Source organism: Corvus cornix, chromosome 3 (assembly GCF_000738735.6).
Source record: "Corvus cornix cornix isolate S_Up_H32 chromosome 3, ASM73873v5, whole genome shotgun sequence".
Classification (NCBI taxonomy): domain Eukaryota; kingdom Metazoa; phylum Chordata; class Aves; order Passeriformes; family Corvidae; genus Corvus; species Corvus cornix.
In genome coordinates, this window is record NC_047056.1 from 12,188,700 (window position 1) to 12,205,820 (window position 17,121).

The following is a 17,121-nucleotide window of genomic DNA, read 5'->3' on the forward strand; positions in this document are numbered from 1 at the left end:
TTAAAATGAAATGAAGTCTGAAGGGGAATCTTGCTGTGATTTCAAATTTATAAAGTAACAGCTTGAGAAAGGCTTGGACATTTTCTACAATACAGCCATGTGCCATCATCTCCTAGCACTGTTGAAACAACCATACCAAAAATACGAGTGTGTAGATCTCTATTGCTTTCTAGATTGACAGATTACTCAACAGAAATCATTATCAGCTGATATTCAGTTAATTACAGCATGCACCTGCAGAGCACATAGCCTGCTTTTCTTTCAACATAGCAGCTTTATTATTCACATTCTAGTAAGTGATTTTACACCTAACTGAGCACACAAAGCTCTGATACCTAACACTGAGAATTATGAAAAAGCCCAAACCAAAACCAAACACATCAGATTGACACAATATTCTTACTTTTAGCAGTTCAAAATAATGAAGACAGTGGTAAACAGGGGCAAGGAGCAGCCGGGGTAGAACATACTGAACAGCTTCTTTAAAGCCTTCACCTATTGACTAGAAACAAAATAAGTTTCAGTCTTAAAACAATACATGTACTGAAGCAACAATACAGTGTAATTAAAATAATAGTATCAACAGTATGTCTTATTTAAAGGCAAGTTACCTGTAAATAAAATGCTGCTCCTGGCTTTGATAATTGACTTAGAAAATGATCATGAAACCCAGGTCGCAAAATATCTTGTGCATATGATTCGTATGGATCAAATGCTAGCTCCTAAAAAGAGATACAGAATAATTTTACAATCACAGAATCATAGAATGGCTTGGGTTGGAAGGGACCTCAAAGATCTTGTAGTTCCAACTCCCCTGCCATGGGCAGGAATGCCATCAGTTCACAAAACTGATTTAACAGCTAAATTTCCACATTTCTCAAAAGAAAATATATATCCTATGCAGGAGAGACTCTTCTGCTTCTACTTTTTCCAAAACAGCTATAGAGAAGAATCAATATGTTCATGTGCACAGACTCGCAGATTAAATCAGTCTAAAAGACATCTCTGGAAGTCTGGTCCAACTCTTTGCTCAAAGCAGTGCCTACCTCAGGGCCAAAGACAGATCCATCATCCAAGCTGGCTGAGGATGCTTAGGGTCTCATCCTGTTGAGTTCTAACTCCAAGAACAGAGGCACCAAAACTTCTCCCTGGGCAGCCTATCCCAATGCTCAGTTGTTCTCATTGCAAATTCCGCCCCCATCTCCCGGTATCTGATCAGGATTAACCTTTTTACAATCCTCGTGTTCTCTCACTCATCTCACAGTCCTCAACTGAGAAGAGTCTGCCTCGGCCATCCTCATACCTTCCCTTCAGGTAACTAAAGACAGCAATAAGATCTCCTACTTCAGCCTTCTCAGGAGTCAACAAACCCAGCAGTTTCAACCCTTTTTGTGCATCGTGGGCCTCAACTCCTTAGTCATCATGACAACCTTCACTACAAGCCTATCTTGTACCAGAAAGCCCTAAACTGGACACAGTACACCAGATTTGGTCTCAAGTTCTACACAGAACGGCCAGCTACACATTCCCTCATGTAACTCAGGAGGCAGTTAACCTTCACATCCGATTCCCAAGGATCTCCCAGCCCTGGCAAGCAGTGCTGCTCCTCAGCCAGGCAGCTGAGACAGTGCATGGGGTTGTTTGCTCCCAGGTGCAGAGTTCCATGTTTGCCTTTACTCAACTCTAGGAGGTTCTCATAGGTCCATTTCTCCAGCCTGTGAGGTTCCACAAGAAGTAGTTCTGTCCTCCTGTGTGTCCCCCCATAATTTGGCAGCACCTACCAACTAGATGAAGCAGACCTCCTTCCACACCATCAATACAGACATTAAATAGTACCAAACCCTGAGGAATGCCACTAACCGTTGGCCTCCAGGTGCCCTTTGTACTGCTGATAACAGTCCTTCCAAAGCCTGACAGTTCAGCCAACTGCCCATGTTGTACAACTCAACCAGCTAGGCTGCATCTCACCAGGATGGCTGTACCCACACTACGACACTGCGCTGAAGGCCCTGCTTAGTTCAGATAAGAGATATTAACTGCTCCTCCCTTAGTCCACGGACACAGCCATCTCTCTGAAAGCAGCCAAGTTGGTCAGGTATAGTTTGTCCTTTGGAAACCTGTGCTGGCTTCTGCCAACCACCTTCTGGTCCTTCACATGGCTGGATGCAAAGTCCAGAAAGATTTACTAATCTTCTCAGGGACTGAGGAGAGATTGACCAGCTTCTAGTTTTACAGGAACCTCCTCATCAGTGTTGTTGAGTTTTTTCACCTCTGCTCTCTAAACAGCCACCCTAAAAGCTGAGATTTAGAGACTAAAAAGATAAGAGCACGCTCAAAAATGGACAGTCCCTTCATCATAGGGGGGTTGGAAAGAAGAGATCTCAAGAAGAGATCTCAGCTGGAACAGAGGTCTAACTGCAAGTATTAAAATACATATGAATAGCAAAAAAAACCCCCAAACAAACCCCCCAATCCCATACTCTTACCTCTGCCATATCTTCAAAACAGCTGCCTACAAGTGGGTGAGGACTACCTTCATCTGTCATTTCAACAGTGTCCTCTATATGACCCAGTAACTTCACACTAAGTTCATGGATGTCTGATATACGACTAAATATGTTTTCCACATCCTGCAAAGAGCAACAAAACAAGACAAAAGTCAAATGTGCAAAGCTACTCTGTTATGATGTGAAAGTCAAGAACTGCCTTAAACACAACAAGATTTTACAATCATTTTATAATACACTTTTTCTGTGATTTATGTAAGAACATAAAACGAATTTTAAAAGTAATTCACATATATAAATATATAAAATGTACATTATTCAAACATGGCAAAGAACAGTGACAGATCTTAAAAATTACAGGCCTGTAAACGAATGTAAGTAAATGGGAAGGTTTCTCCCACAGTCCTACAAAACCTGCCAGTGCTCTTTTACTATTTCCATTTCAGAACTCAAGAAAAGTGCTTTCTCTACTCCTGATACATGAAACTCAACAACAAGTAAGTTCCAGAAATATCCATCTATATTTATAGATATTGTAGTAGGAACTTTTTGTGTTTGTGGTTTGTACAATACTTACATGAGATGAAAACAGCTTGGAGTTGGAGGCATATGGCTCTCTAAAAACTCTGATAATGAGATTCAGTTCCCTTATATATTGTCGAACTTCTGCCATAAATGACTTCACTAGATCATAATAGGTTTGCTCCCCTGAGGTGGAGGGTTCTTCATCAGATAAAGTTAGTGCACTTAAATCTTCTACATCTTGATGGAACATATCCATTAATACCTAGACAGCAAAGAGAGGGAAATCCACAAAGTGAGAACCCCTTTTCAAGATTGACCGGTGAGCTCCCAATAAAGAAAACCTATTATTCCCATGAAATCAGACTTAGCAGCAGTAAGATTTATGTATTTTCATTCTGCAATCAGCTGAGCATTACAAAAGCAATATCCATTGCTATGAATTTGCAAGTCATTATTTGCAGTGGCAATTTCTGAAGACTCCCAGTCACTTAGACCAATCCAGGCATCTCTCCAAGAACGTGGTCCTAAAATCAATTACAATTTTAGAAGGTGAAGTACACAAAAACAATTAGCATTTAGCTGTGCTCTATTGCTCTGAATCAGCAGTGCACTAAGTTTCTGAAGACACTATACTATCTGAAATCAAAAGGTGTGTGCATCTTGGCTTTTCAGCTTTAGCTTTATCAGGAAGTCACACATGATCATGCTCAGAACCCTGTGATCTACCTGCAATGAACACTGGCCTGTCCACAGACTGTACATGGCCCAGTTTCTGTCCTTAACTACTGAGCTCTCTTCTTAAAATGAACTCTTGAGGAAGGGCACCAGCTTCAGAAAGCCCTCACATTACACAGACAACAGGAACTCTAAACACTTTGACTACCAGAGGTCCCAATTCATCCCCAAGCAGGTTTTACCAAACACAAGCAATCAATAATTTAAAGTTCTCAACAAAAGTGCATCACTGAACACTTCTTCCAAATGTGGTATGTGAGCCAGGAGTCATTACAATGACTCTCTAAAAGAAGAGCAATGCAGGACATTTTGCATTAAGCCTCACTTCTGAAGCTCTAAGAACAGAAGGTGATTCATGTTTCAGAGTCAGTGACGGTACATGGAACTCAGGTTAAAATGAGAATCCTAACTAATTCTGGGGAATGGGACATTACAGCATCACTACTGTAGGAAATTACAAGGAATAATCCAAGTATTCAAGGAAACCCCCCAATTTCTAACTTTCCTTCACAGATACAGCTCTAGCACATTGCTAGGAGATTCCAGGCTCTATTCACCAGGCTCATGTCTCACCACTAAGGAAGATTGGGCTGAGATGCTAAGGAGATGAGTGTTTTGTTTGACCCACTGAAACACTACTTTTTACACGCAATACAGTCTTAAGTTAGTGGTGCTTCACAGTAATTTTTAGAGTATTCACATGTTGCTGACATTAGGCAGGTGCAACCAAGAAGAAGAGACACTTAAGTATTAATAAGTACAAGCAAGAGCTTTGTAAGCTCATTTAGCTTTCTGGTAGTTTTGTTCCATTACTGGAGCCATATTTTATGACACTAATTTCTTCTTAGAAGGTAGAACATTCCATATACACACCAAGAAAAAGACATTGTCCTCTCAAAATTTAACTACAGCTTTAGCTGTTTGTTAACATGACAAACCAGAGTTGGGCTTACCTTATCAGCACACATTGCTACTTTAATATCTTGTTTTGTAATCTCATAATGTCTTATATTGCGCACATAATTCCCAACCAGTTTTAAGATGTCTGCAGAAATGTACTCTAATACTGCTACTATGTAAACAGACACTTGGTGGTCAATTTTGTAGCCTAGAACTTCCTGAAAAGGAAAGAAAAAAGAAAAAAAAAAAAAGCGTTCCACTGTTACTCAGCTGATGAACCAAGACACTGTCAATTATAACTCAAACCAGTAAACAAGCTCAAGGCCCTACTCAATAAAGATTCACCACATATCCACAGCCTATTTTAGGAATAGAAACACAGGAGTGTGTAGGCCTAGGGAAGATGCAGCGCCACTGGAGATGCTGCTGTATTAACTGTGGAAGTGCCAAGAGCCAACTAACTGTCCCAAAACCCTCACTTAAACATTTAGGGCTATTTCCACAAGTTTCTTGAGTGTTTTCTTCGTCATGCAAAATGAAACATGAACAATCAAATTTATACATGGCCTTGTATACAAGGTTCTTGGCCTTGTTTGTCCAAAAGAGAATTGACCGATTTTTAACTGAAAAATGAACATATTCCATTGATTGGAACACTTAGAACTACGCAACAAACAGATACTCTTAATTCTTCTAGTTCACAGTTAAGGCAGCACACAGAAATTACACAAAACAAAGGGGTTGACCTCTAAATGCATTCTAAACGCAAGATTCCATCACTGCTTACCTTTAACAAGGGATGGATTTTTTCTACCGGAAGAGATAACGGATTCCTTCGTTTCCTCTTCTCAATAGCAGACTGGGCATCAGCTATTGCCCACTTATCAATAGGATGGGGGAAACTTTTTTGAACACGATCCTTAAGACAAAAAAACATGACCAAAGGGTAAATGCACCATCTGAATGATCTCAGCAATGTAACTATGTTATAAAATTGCCTTCTACTATTCAACAAAGAAATGGTTGCTGATCTTTGTATTTCAACTATAAAAGCTTATACAAAATGTGAAAATGTTATCATTTTGGTACATGCTGCGCACTACATTCAGAAGGATATTTCAGGGTATCATTATCAGAGAACTATATAATGCTCACAATTTAAGAAATGCCAGAATTAAGCTGCCATTGAAGGCACAGTTTGCTTCCCTTGTGCACATGCCTGGTAATTCAGTGTTTAAATACCTGACTACATTTTCTCCTAGCGCTTTATTCCCTGCACAGGATGGTCACTGAATGAAATGGTAACAGGCTTCCTGTTTTACCTCTACTGATCAGCACATGGTCTAGCCTGTACACATGCAAAATGCTCTGATGATGACAATGAACATAACAGAAGAAGAAAATCTCCAACAGCACCCACATATTCTAAACCAGTTTCAGTCTACAGGTGGATCAGATATTCCCCCGTTTATTTCCTCCTTCCAGCAGTCAGAGTGCCTGAGGACACCTGCACACCCCCATGCACTGAACAACTCTCCTGCTGGAACTCACACACAGGTCTATGGAGGTTCAAAAGCTTCACCATTTTTTTGTAGCCCTGGTATTCAGAGATGCCAGAAATTCATTTTCTCACATAACTTCACATTTTATTTTTTCAGACCACAGCTCCCACTGACTGTTTCAGTTGCAAGTGCTCACTTACGTAAATATGGCTCCTGTTTGAGTAACCATGAAATGAGGAAGATGAAGTTAATGACCACTTACAGAGAGCTGGTACAGGAAAAAGTACACAAACAGAAACTTTCTAGCAAAAAAAAAAAAAAAAGACAGAAGACTATTCTGTAAAGGTAATACCCAACTTTTCAAAGTGCAGGCTTTTTTTTTCCCCCCTCATAACTCAGCAGAGGTCCTACCAAAAAAAACCTCTGATCCACTAACAACAATTCACACCCCTAAAAGGGTCTAGTCTGTTGACTGAACAATGAAGGTGTCCCAGGGGAAAAATGAATGTGTCTGACCATATAATTAGAGACAGCATCATTGTGCATGAACACCAAGGGGGTAAATGGCAGTTGCTTGATCATCTCTATTTCTTGCATTTCTTCTATCTTCAGAGCCATAAAACTCATAATATACAACACTTTGTGTCGAGTTTTTTGTCAGCGTTGTTTAAAACAGCATTAAACAACCTTCCCCAGACCTCTTGTCTCTTGAGCTGCCAGACCAGAATGATGTTGCAAAACAGGTCAGCCATTAAAGGGGACACTGGAACACCACTGGGGGTGTCAGTGTTCAAAACGGAAGGGGAGGGATGAAATTCATGAATCTTGAGCTCTAAGACAGCCACATTTTTAAGGGTTTTTTGTTAGTGAGGTTTTATTTGCCATTAGTCCACTTTCTTCTGAATGCGAAGAAGTCACTTGGCACAGGCCCTGGCCCCAAGCACTGGAAACCAACAGCCACTCAGCACACAGAGTCTGTAGTTTGGCACCAAAGTCTTTAAATCATGGTTAAGCACAAAGTGCTACCAAGGTATTCGTGGTCCTACAAACTTAAGTGATACACCTTCACTAATTTGTTCATCAGACAGAAAAACTCTTCAGCTCAGCCTCTCTTCTTACACATTAAGCTGCTCTGATGAGCAGTAGAGGTTGTAGATCTTTGAAAAGGCAATGGTAAGAGACCAGGTCTCTGTAAGGAGGAATGGAGTGTTTCCAAACTCATTCTGAAAAAGTGACTGAACTATTTTTGTTTTAATTTCTGGGACAGCAGGGGGTATATCAGACTAAATTACCACGCTGAGAAAGCAGCACAGAGCTTCAGACTAAGCAGCTGTAGTTTACATACAGTATCAGTGGGGGGAAAAAAGGTCTTTTGAAAGGAACCAGTCAGCTTTATATACAAAATTTACACTCACCATCTATTAAAAAGTAAACCAGCTCAGATACTTTTGCTGTGCACTGAACAACAAATTCAATTGATAGGAAAATGAGCTATTAGGGAACTCATAAATCAGTCAGATTTATGCAGAAGGCTCTGCTACATAAAGATACATTAATTACTGCTTTCCTTTTTGCATTGTGAAATAATTAATATAGAAGCTTTCGTGTAATAGTTCAAATTATTTGTAATAAGATTTGTAGTAAGTGTTCTCTATACCTCTACATCCAGAAAACTTCTTGGTTGAGCTTGACACAACATATTTAACAACTGAAGAATCAACTCCTCCACATACTGCAATGCATCTTCAGTAGAGGAAAGTTTAGGATGGACTTGCACCTGAACCTATAGGAAAGAGAAGAATTCAAGCTTTGAGTTTTGTTCTTCCCCAGAACACACGCTTTACTCGCAAAAAGAAGATGACAAAACCCAAGCCAAACAGCCCAGAAAAATCCCATCCAAAATGTAGCTTTCTTAAGGCCCATCAGAAAAACCTGGGTGAAACACTCACACCTGACAGAAATATCAATCTCAAATGCTTTACGTACTCAAATCACTATAAATTATGTTTAATGTCAAGAAAATGGTTAATTAGTAACTGTGCTTAGTAGTGCAATTAGGAAAACTTTTAAAGCCCTTGAATATACTTATCTCTCCACTAGCTCTTAAATCACTGTTTTTACAAGAGGTTTCAGCAGTGGGGGGTGTTTCCTCCTTTGAAAAGCCATTGTTCACCACAATCTATAATAATGAAATACAGAACATTTTTCACAGAGCACACTACAGAAACAACAACGTTTTCAGCAGCATTTATTGTTTCAAATTATTTAAACCATTCTCAGTTAGCACTCGTAAGATTGGCTTAGAAGTTTGTTTCCATTGTGTTTTTTTAAAATATGTCAGCCTCTGTAGTAAAAAAACCACTTCAAAAAAGGCCACAGTGTTGTCCTGGCATTAAGAGGCAGCTGAGAGGTTTTGAAAATTCGGTCCCCATATGTTTACTTGTATGTCATAAGTGTGTCTAATTTCTTACTGGTGCAAATTCAACAAGGAACAATCCCCCTTGCTCCTCCCATTTTTTTTTTCCAGACTGTCACTTAACTTCTGCAACCTCAAGTATACTTTTCCTTTGCACTTCTGTAGTTCACAAAATAGCACAGTTTTAACCATCCTAAATTTCAGGTACACAAAGCTCAGTGCTTCAGAACTTAAACAGTTTAATCTCAGTCCTACACCGATGGCAAATATTATGCCAGAGCAAGCGGACTGCTGACTTTCGCAATGCATCTGTCAAGCCCCAATTTCATCATTTTACTGTTCCCCTGCACACAACTCAAAATGCCTCCAGTTCTCTCAATCACTAACACGAGAGCCTAACAACTGAAGCAAACCCCAACAATCTGCCTCATCCAAATGTTAAACCCATGTCTATATGCAAATAATGCTGCCATAATTATTTAATTTCACACCTGAGTTTTAATTCCTGTTTGCAGTTATAGCAAGAACTGAATGTTATGAAGTTCAAACACACAACAGCCTCAAACAGAAATCCACCTGCCTGCTAAGGCACTCATTAGTCTGAAAGCTTCATGTCTGGGCATACTCCTGGTGCTCACTTAACTGCTGCTGAGATTCAAATACGCTGGATCACGCGTTTGGCTTCTTGCAGATTGCACACCCTTATTCAGCAGGTCTTAAAAAACACCTCCAGAAGTCACTGCTTTTTAAACTTAAAAGCAGTCTGGCAAAAATAGAACAGAAGAACTTCTCTCCATTTGACTAGCTAACACAAATATTTTGATTATGCCAACAGTTTCACTTTTCCTAAGAACTTCGCTACGCACAGCTACAGAGTGTATTTGTGGAGCTACACAAATAACAGCATGCCAGGCAGTCCCAAACATTATTTACAATTCAAACACTGACATCTGAAATACTGTACCAGCTTGGAACACCTGAACACCAGAAATTACAGACTTGCCAAAGTGTTCTCTTAAAGAGCAGAGCTGATCTGAGCCGTCTGGAAGATGCTGCCTTTCATGTTTGGTTTTTTTAGAGTAGAACTGAACAAATTTGTGTTACAGTCTCCCTATATCATACTCCAGCACTCTGTATTTCAAGAAGTGTTAAATTACCAAGTCAATTCAACAGTAAAAATACAGAGCACGATGAACTGGAGTGATGAAGAGCAGCTCTATTTTCTCCTTTACTTAGAAAACAGACCAGATTTTAATAACCTCATTACAACTCCTTTGGTCTGTAACACAGAGCCTATAGGAATAAGAACAAACAAACAAAAATACCACATCAGGCCATAACCTGAAACATTATCCACAGTCAGCCAAAACAGAGTCAACAATGATAACCTACTCTGAGTTCAGGAGATAAAGGTTTCAGACATTTTCCCTAAGCACTTCTCTTTGGGACAGTGACGCCATCCTTCTCAAAGGCCACTGCTGAGCTCCACTTTAACAGAACATCCACCTTGGCAGAAGAAAACATCATGAGGTGCCACTGGCTTGCCAGCACAGCTTATCTATATTAGGTAGATGGTAAATAACCTTCATTGCTACGTGACACTTAGTGTCAGTCAGGGTTCAAAGTCATACAAGTGAACAAAAGAAAACAACCAGACTAACAAGGAAAAGTACAGCACAGTTCGGCGCACAATTGTCAGAGAAATGTGTAATTTCAGTATCTGCACTTCTCTAGTACCCAAAGGCTCAGACTGAGAATGACAGAGTGTTACTTGAGGGTACTCAGTTCAAGTCCCAAGTTCATTATCTGAGACATGATGCAAGGCTGGGTAAGATGCAAGATTTAGTAAGAGAAGACAAGAAATGGGAACATCTGTTAGCATAAACCGTCACATGATCAGTTTCAAAAAAAAAAGAGAAGATCAAATTACCAGGGGCTTTCCATCTTTCTCATAAAGTCATCTCAGATTTTAAATTAAAAAATGTGGGCCACCCTGCCTTACCACCCTTGAAAAAGGGGAGTATGGCTTGAATCCCACCAGATCCTTCAATACTACTTAGGAATACACATGATAAAAACAGACTAACAACTTCTGAAGTGTTGTGATGTTTAGATCAGATTCTTATCTAAACATTTAACCTCTCCCATAAATAATGACAGAACCATTCCCTTCCCTCCTACACACACAATAAAATGTCTATCTTATGATAAGAGAAATTACTAAAAAAGCAGCTTAAAAACTTTTAAAAGAAGCTTAGATTCTTCAAAATACCCCAACCAATTCTAATGGGCAAATGCAATCTACATCAGCTACAAATCTCTGCCACCATGGCTGTTTCCACTCAACTCATGTATTCACTTTTTTGAATATCCAATCTTCTCAATCTTTGCTAATTCTCAGAAGAGAAATGACCAGGGTTTTCTTTATTTAAAGATAAGCAGAGCCAGCATTTCTTGAACAGCTTTTCAGGATCTGCTTAAGAACACGAGCAGAGACAAATAGTGCCTGCTTGAAAAAAAAAAGACTTGTAACACTTAAAGAAAATCCTACAATATGAACACTTGGCTTTTTTTTTCCCCCCTGCCTATTTGTCCTCTTCCCTTAAAATGCACAAAAGCAAAGAATTTCTGTCAGGAACAGCAAGAGCTTAAAAATTAGGCAGCCATAAATCTAAACTGGCAGAAAAAGTCACTGACACCAACAACAAAGAAGAAAGTGATTAATGTATAATACAAAGATAAATATGGCTGATCTTATTTTATAACCCATAGCAGCTTATTTTACATAAAGTCTTCTCAAACCATTTTTTTCCCCAAACTCTACATAATAAATTAGAATATAAACATTCCCACAAGCCTCATGGGAAGCAGTAGGAACTTAGACCAAACCCTGAGAAACGTTTCATTTAAAGGACAGCAGATCAAACAGCTTCAGGTTACACAGAAAGCTTGGTCTCCAGCAGGTCCAGCACAACTCATAGGCTGGTCACAAGATGACCCCAACTCCAGTCTAGACTGACACTCAGCAGCTTGTTCTGCATTAGAAAGAGGTGTTTGATAATAGATAAGAAAGGAAGACACAGTGAATTTAACAATCTGATTGATACTAAACCTCACATCCTCAGCAACAGTTTTCAGTTACCTCTTCCTCAGTGGCCATGAGAAAAAGCCTAACAGGTTGCTTACAAGCTGAAAAATTTCAATTCAGGATGAAAAAACCTGGCTCCAGACACTTCTTAAAGCAACTTCACGTTACATAAACACCAGCTTTATGTTCCTAAAGCATCATTAACAATCAACACAATCAGGTTCACAGTTGTTCTCTTAAGTACAGAACACACCAGACAAATCCTGAGGCTTTGAGAGAACAATAACTGACCTGAGTCCATCAGGAGCAACAGAAGCTCCAGCAGCTTCAGAAAACAGTATAACAAAGGAAACAGTATAACAAAAGGAAACGAATCTAAAGGAATTCTAAAGGAAACAATTCTAAAGCTATGTAACAAACTGAAATAAAAATGAAGCATCAACTGCGAGTTACAGATAGACTACCCCTGTACCAGGATTCTGGCAAGAACTCACAGTATGATCCAAAAAACAGCTCCTGCTAAAGAACAACTGTGCTTCACTGCTGAGCACGGGCTATGCTGCCAGTCTGCCCCGGTGGCAGCTGAAGGGCTTGTAAAAAAGGGTCTAAAGGGAAAAAAGCATCGTATTTACCACATCATATTGATCATGGAAGGAGTTTTGTAATGATACAACAGGCCAAGCCACCCTCCAAAGCACTATCAGAGAGAATAAAACTTGACTGATTGTAAGTAGTTTTCTAAACCGAAAATTTTCTAAACCTTTGCAGTTTATTCAATGGATTATTAGTAGAAATTATTTGGCAACAGAGGAGATCATTCGGTAGAATTTTCTTCAATTCAGCACCTTCAAAAGTCTTCACTAATGCTGTAACTCTTATTTTTACTCAACATATCTTTTCTTTATTTTCCCTCAGTAACTAAAAAAACACTGACAAGCTTATCACTAAACACTCCAGGACAAACACCTTGTTATACCTTGCATGGATGAGCATTCTTATAGTCAGCACTCCTTAAAAAGCTTTTTCTTCTATCCTTGTACATCTCTGCTGATATTTGGTAACCCTGACCATGTTTTGTTACCTTGATCAATTAAAAATACAGTAAATTAAATCAAATACAAATGTCCTGGATGCACACTTCAGCAACAATTCACCAAGGAGGCAGGAGTCGGATTTTTGGTAACATTCTGCTGATGTCTCAGAATGGCAGCAGTACCACACTGCTCCACTGAGCAGGTGAAAAAAATCATGCAGTGAAGACTTGAACTGCTGAACTGGGATGTTCTTAGCTTTATCCTCCACAGCCATCAGAGGAACTGAAGACCCAAAGTGATCAGAAATTAAGAAAGCTCTACATCTTGTATGAAGCAATGCTAAGAGTAAGAAGTGACATTCCAAGTAGCAAGAGGCAACTGGTTTGTCATCACTTGGAAGTGCCAGGTAACTAAAAATCAGGTAGAAATATCTTTGTCAGCAACAGCTTCCTGAGAACTCTGTAGTCACTGAAGCAGCTTTTCCCATGTCTTTTGCTCCACAAAAGGTCTGGATGACTGACTAGACAACACATGGAGTTCCTGGAAGCACACTGTCTGGAACAGTTTCCTTAACTGATGAAGCAAATCCCTTCAGTTGCCAAGCCATACCAGTCCAATCATTCTGACCACAACAAATTCCAGCAGTACCCCGGGTTAATTGCTCAACTGATTCAAAACAACTTGAGGTATGCAAACAGCAGGACATTCTTTTTTCTCCATCATCAAATGGTTTAAGGTATCCATCAGTAAGGATGACATGCTTCCTTCCTACTGCAAAAACCAATGGATCAGGGAACAAGAGCATCATACACATGCAGAGAAATTCTGACTCCAAGAACAAGTTACGCCAACGAGATAAGTCGTAAGGAATGATGTTCAAGAAAAACTATCCAAAAGGTTATGACCAGAATAAAGTGTAGAAATTCACTAGCAGAGGAACACCAGTGCTGGAAGTGGCATCACTTGGCAGGTGTCCCTTCTGAGTCTGTTTTCCAAGGTGCATTAAAAGCTGTGTACCTCCATCTCTGGGTATCCGAGACCTCTGGTGTTTCGCATGTCTTGAATCCTTCATCTTCAGCCCCAGCATCTCACCTTCTGTCCATCCTTGCAACTACAATTTCAGACACCTGTTGTTATTCTTTCTTCCTTTTCTTGTACCTCATCACCATGATTACTGCCTTTAGCCAGCAAACAAAGATCTCTGCAACACTCCTCTTTTGCAGCTTCAAAATAACTGTGACCAGGCAGAGAAGAATCTCAGTTGACATCATTTTCTTCCTAATTGAGTGCACTGGAGCCTGTCTTGACAGCATCTGAAGAAGAATCAGAAGAAAAGGGATTGCATTATGATCTCAGTGGTACAAGAGCTGCTTTTTGCAAATGCAGCTGTTCAAAGCAAATACAGCTCTACTGCTAAGGTTCGTGTCTAATGAAACACAAGGCATGGTCTCCTAAGAATTGCCTAATGTAGGAAGAGATTTATTCTTACTCTATATTCTTGGGATTGCTGCTTGATAAAAAAAAGAATCAAAATAATTCACTGGAAAAAGAAAACTATTTGCAATGATTCAACAACACCTACTTTTTAAGAAAGCAATCCCAAGGCTGTAGTTTGAGCTCTGCATTAGAAGCCAACTCACAGTTACAAAAGGGCAATGGCATTTTAATGATTCAGTCCACGTGTGGCAGCCTTCCCCAAGAGCTGCAAACACTCCATCCTGGTATATGTGCTTCTACAATGTTAACTGAAATGCCACTCTCCTCACTGGACCTATTAATTCAACACAGGTCTCCACAAACTATTAAGTCTAATTCCAGCTGTGCAGGAAATCATCACAATTCTGCCTCTACATCCACCTGGTTTCAGGTTGCATTCAGCTGCTGTCACTATCTGAGAATGAGTGTCAGCATCTGGTCAGCTAAGGGAGAAGTGAAGGAAAGGTTCTCCTCTAGCAACAATAGGATGTACGTGAGCTTCCAAAAATGTGACTCCTACTGAGACAGCAATGCTCTGGCAATTCAGCAAAGTCACAAGGCACCAGTTTCCCTCCAGGACAGTCCTGCCCTTTGACCCCACTGGGATGTGCTGCCACCCTCTCCACTTTATCAGTCCCACGTGCTGGCCTGTGGGTACAGCTCGGGTCTTGGTGAGCTACCCAAGGGGTCACTGACTGCAGTGCTGCACCTGCCTTGTGAACCATGACAGACAATTATCGAGGCAAGTGCAGTGTGCTGTTCATGGGTTAACCCACCACCCGTGACAGGTTTCATTACTTTAGGGGCCTTTATCAGGGCAAAACACCCTACCCAAAACTATTTGTACCTCTATCAAGTTAGGAAAATACATTATATGGTTTCTCTATTATTGAAGAAGCCAATAAGATAGTAATTTAACAATTTCATCTGCCATTTAGTTTTCCTGTAACTCAAGTATTTGGCTCTTCAGTAAAGCTGGTGACAATTTGGACAGATTCTTTACTTCCATCTTTACAGAAACAGCAGTAGTAAGCAGCAACAGCCTGAGCGAAGGTAGGAAACAGGTGGGGATCTCATGAAAAGCTGAGGTCAAAAGAGTCAACATTTGCCAGACAGTTACAAGTTTCAGTGTGAAGCCTTCAGAACTAACTCCCCTTGACTCCTGTCAACCCTCTACCCACAATGAGAAACAGAGCAGAGGACATCAAAACCAGGACAACCATACCTCGCAGGGCCAGTTCGTCATCTTTGGTAGCTTGTCCTCATTGGCCTTCTCTGTTGACCTCAGATTCCAGAATTCCTTTTCCCACTGCAGTATTCATCCAACTCCTTCAGGAAGCATCTTTAATGCAGGGTGACTTCACGAATGGCTTGTCCACTGGGAAGAAATCTGGCATGTCAGATGTCACAAGTTATTCCAAAGTTTTAAGGCTTGCTTGCTTTGAATCCTCACTCTCTGTACTCCAGTCGTCAGCACTGAGACTTCTTCCAAATCTGACAAACATTCGCTCCATCATGGAATAAACCATCCTCCAAAGGAAAAAGCTCTCTGTGGTTGGGACCTTGGGTAGCTCCAGCTTCCAAGCAGGCTTCAGGTGGATGGGTGTCCAAGTGCTTACAAGCACCACAAGTGAGTCGTGTGGTTAGTGAAGTTTCAAGGAAGCAACTATCCAGGGATAAGACATTAACAGCACGTGCTATGGATGAGACAAGCAAAAGACTTCCAAGAACCGGACAAAGTCACACAGTGCTGGAGACCTCAAAGAGCATCTCCAGAGAAGAGAGGCAATACATTGCAAGAGGAAATTAGAAAGAAATACTGCAATGTGTACAACTGCAGCACCTGAGACCTCTCAACCAGCCCTAGGAAGGAGCCTTTCACGAAGGCGTTGCAGTTAATCACTGTAACTAGACAGTAACTCAGAAAGTGTTGCTGTGCAGGACTAAACCGCGTGAAGTTCTGCAATCTGAAGCCAGTTCAAGTAACAGTGTCAGAAAACTTGTTTCTTACGCATTCTATTTTCTGGGCTCAGGCTGAAAAAGTGGAAGAGGAGCCCTCACTATTTTGTCCTCTCTTCCGAATAAATTCTTTCCACGCCACAGGCACAAGCCTCACCATCCTGAGGGAGCAAGACTTGCTAGTTTGTCCTGATTAAGCCTTCTCAGCAAAAAGGTATTTAAACTAAGAGAAGGTTAACGAAAAGCCATTAGACACGAACACTAATTAACCAAAATTCTCGCAGGAGTTGCTCATAACAATCCCCCCCCTATTCCCAGTCGTGTCACCAAGGAAGACCAGCAGAAACCCGCAGCAGCACCACCCGCTTCCCTCCAGGCCGAGGGGGGACAGCACCCGCGTGTCCATCACACTGTTTTTATGTGCACGGCTCCGTCTGTCAGAGCATCGCCCCAGCGCGGCTGCCGGGCCCCTCCGCGCCGGGGCACCCACAGAAGCAGCCGCCTGCCCTGCGGGACGGCGCCGACCGACCCCCGGCAGGCAGCCCCGCAGCCGCTTTCGGAGCGCGGGGAGCCCTGTGCGGCCCCGTGGCCCGCCCGATCCCGCGGCCGGGCCCCCGGGGTGCGGGCACCCGGCCGCCCCTCACCTTCTTGAGGGCGGGCACCAGCAGCCCCCGCCACTTGGGCGCGTTCTCCTCGCTGAAGAACTCGTAGAGCAGCGGCTGCGCCTGCATGGTGCCGCCGGGGCGGGCCGGGCGGGCCGGGAGCCGCGCGGGAGGGCCGGCGGCGCTCAGCGGGAGCCCCGGCGCTCCCCCGCCGCCGGCGGGGGCGGCAGGCCCGCAGCGGCGGGGGGGGGCGGCGGCTGCCGCATTCCCCGCCCCGGCTCGCGGGGGTGGCCGCGGGGGCGGCGGGGGGGGCGCGCGGCGGGACGGGGGTCGCGCGGGCCGCGAGGGGCGGGGTCGGAGCGCGAGCGCCGCCGCCT

General features: G+C 41.9%; 1 protein-coding gene across 3 annotated transcripts in view; it reads right to left on the bottom strand.

Moving 5' to 3' along the window:
- SOS1 (SOS Ras/Rac guanine nucleotide exchange factor 1) overlaps positions 1 to 16,897 on the bottom strand; it is a 43,749-nt gene extending 26,852 nt beyond the window's left edge. The window contains exons 1-9 of one of the 3 annotated variants that reach the window (XM_010411060.4): positions 15,409 to 16,091; positions 13,725 to 14,020; positions 7,827 to 7,952; positions 5,455 to 5,586; positions 4,721 to 4,885; positions 3,085 to 3,294; positions 2,487 to 2,630; positions 612 to 722; positions 404 to 502 (exon numbers count right to left, since the gene is read on the bottom strand). In XM_010411060.4, coding sequence (XP_010409362.2) covers positions 404 to 502; positions 612 to 722; positions 2,487 to 2,630; positions 3,085 to 3,294; positions 4,721 to 4,885; positions 5,455 to 5,586; positions 7,827 to 7,952; positions 13,725 to 13,763 — 1,026 coding nt within the window. In that variant the 5' untranslated portion in view covers positions 13,764 to 14,020; positions 15,409 to 16,091. Of the gene's footprint in view, positions 1 to 403; positions 503 to 611; positions 723 to 2,486; positions 2,631 to 3,084; positions 3,295 to 4,720; positions 4,886 to 5,454; positions 5,587 to 7,826; positions 7,953 to 12,649; positions 12,731 to 13,724; positions 14,021 to 15,408; positions 16,092 to 16,786 lie in introns of those variants that run through there. The other 2 variants (XM_039568747.1, XM_010411059.3) reach the window with 2 other exon arrangements.
- Positions 16,898 to 17,121: the final 224 nt, after the last annotated feature.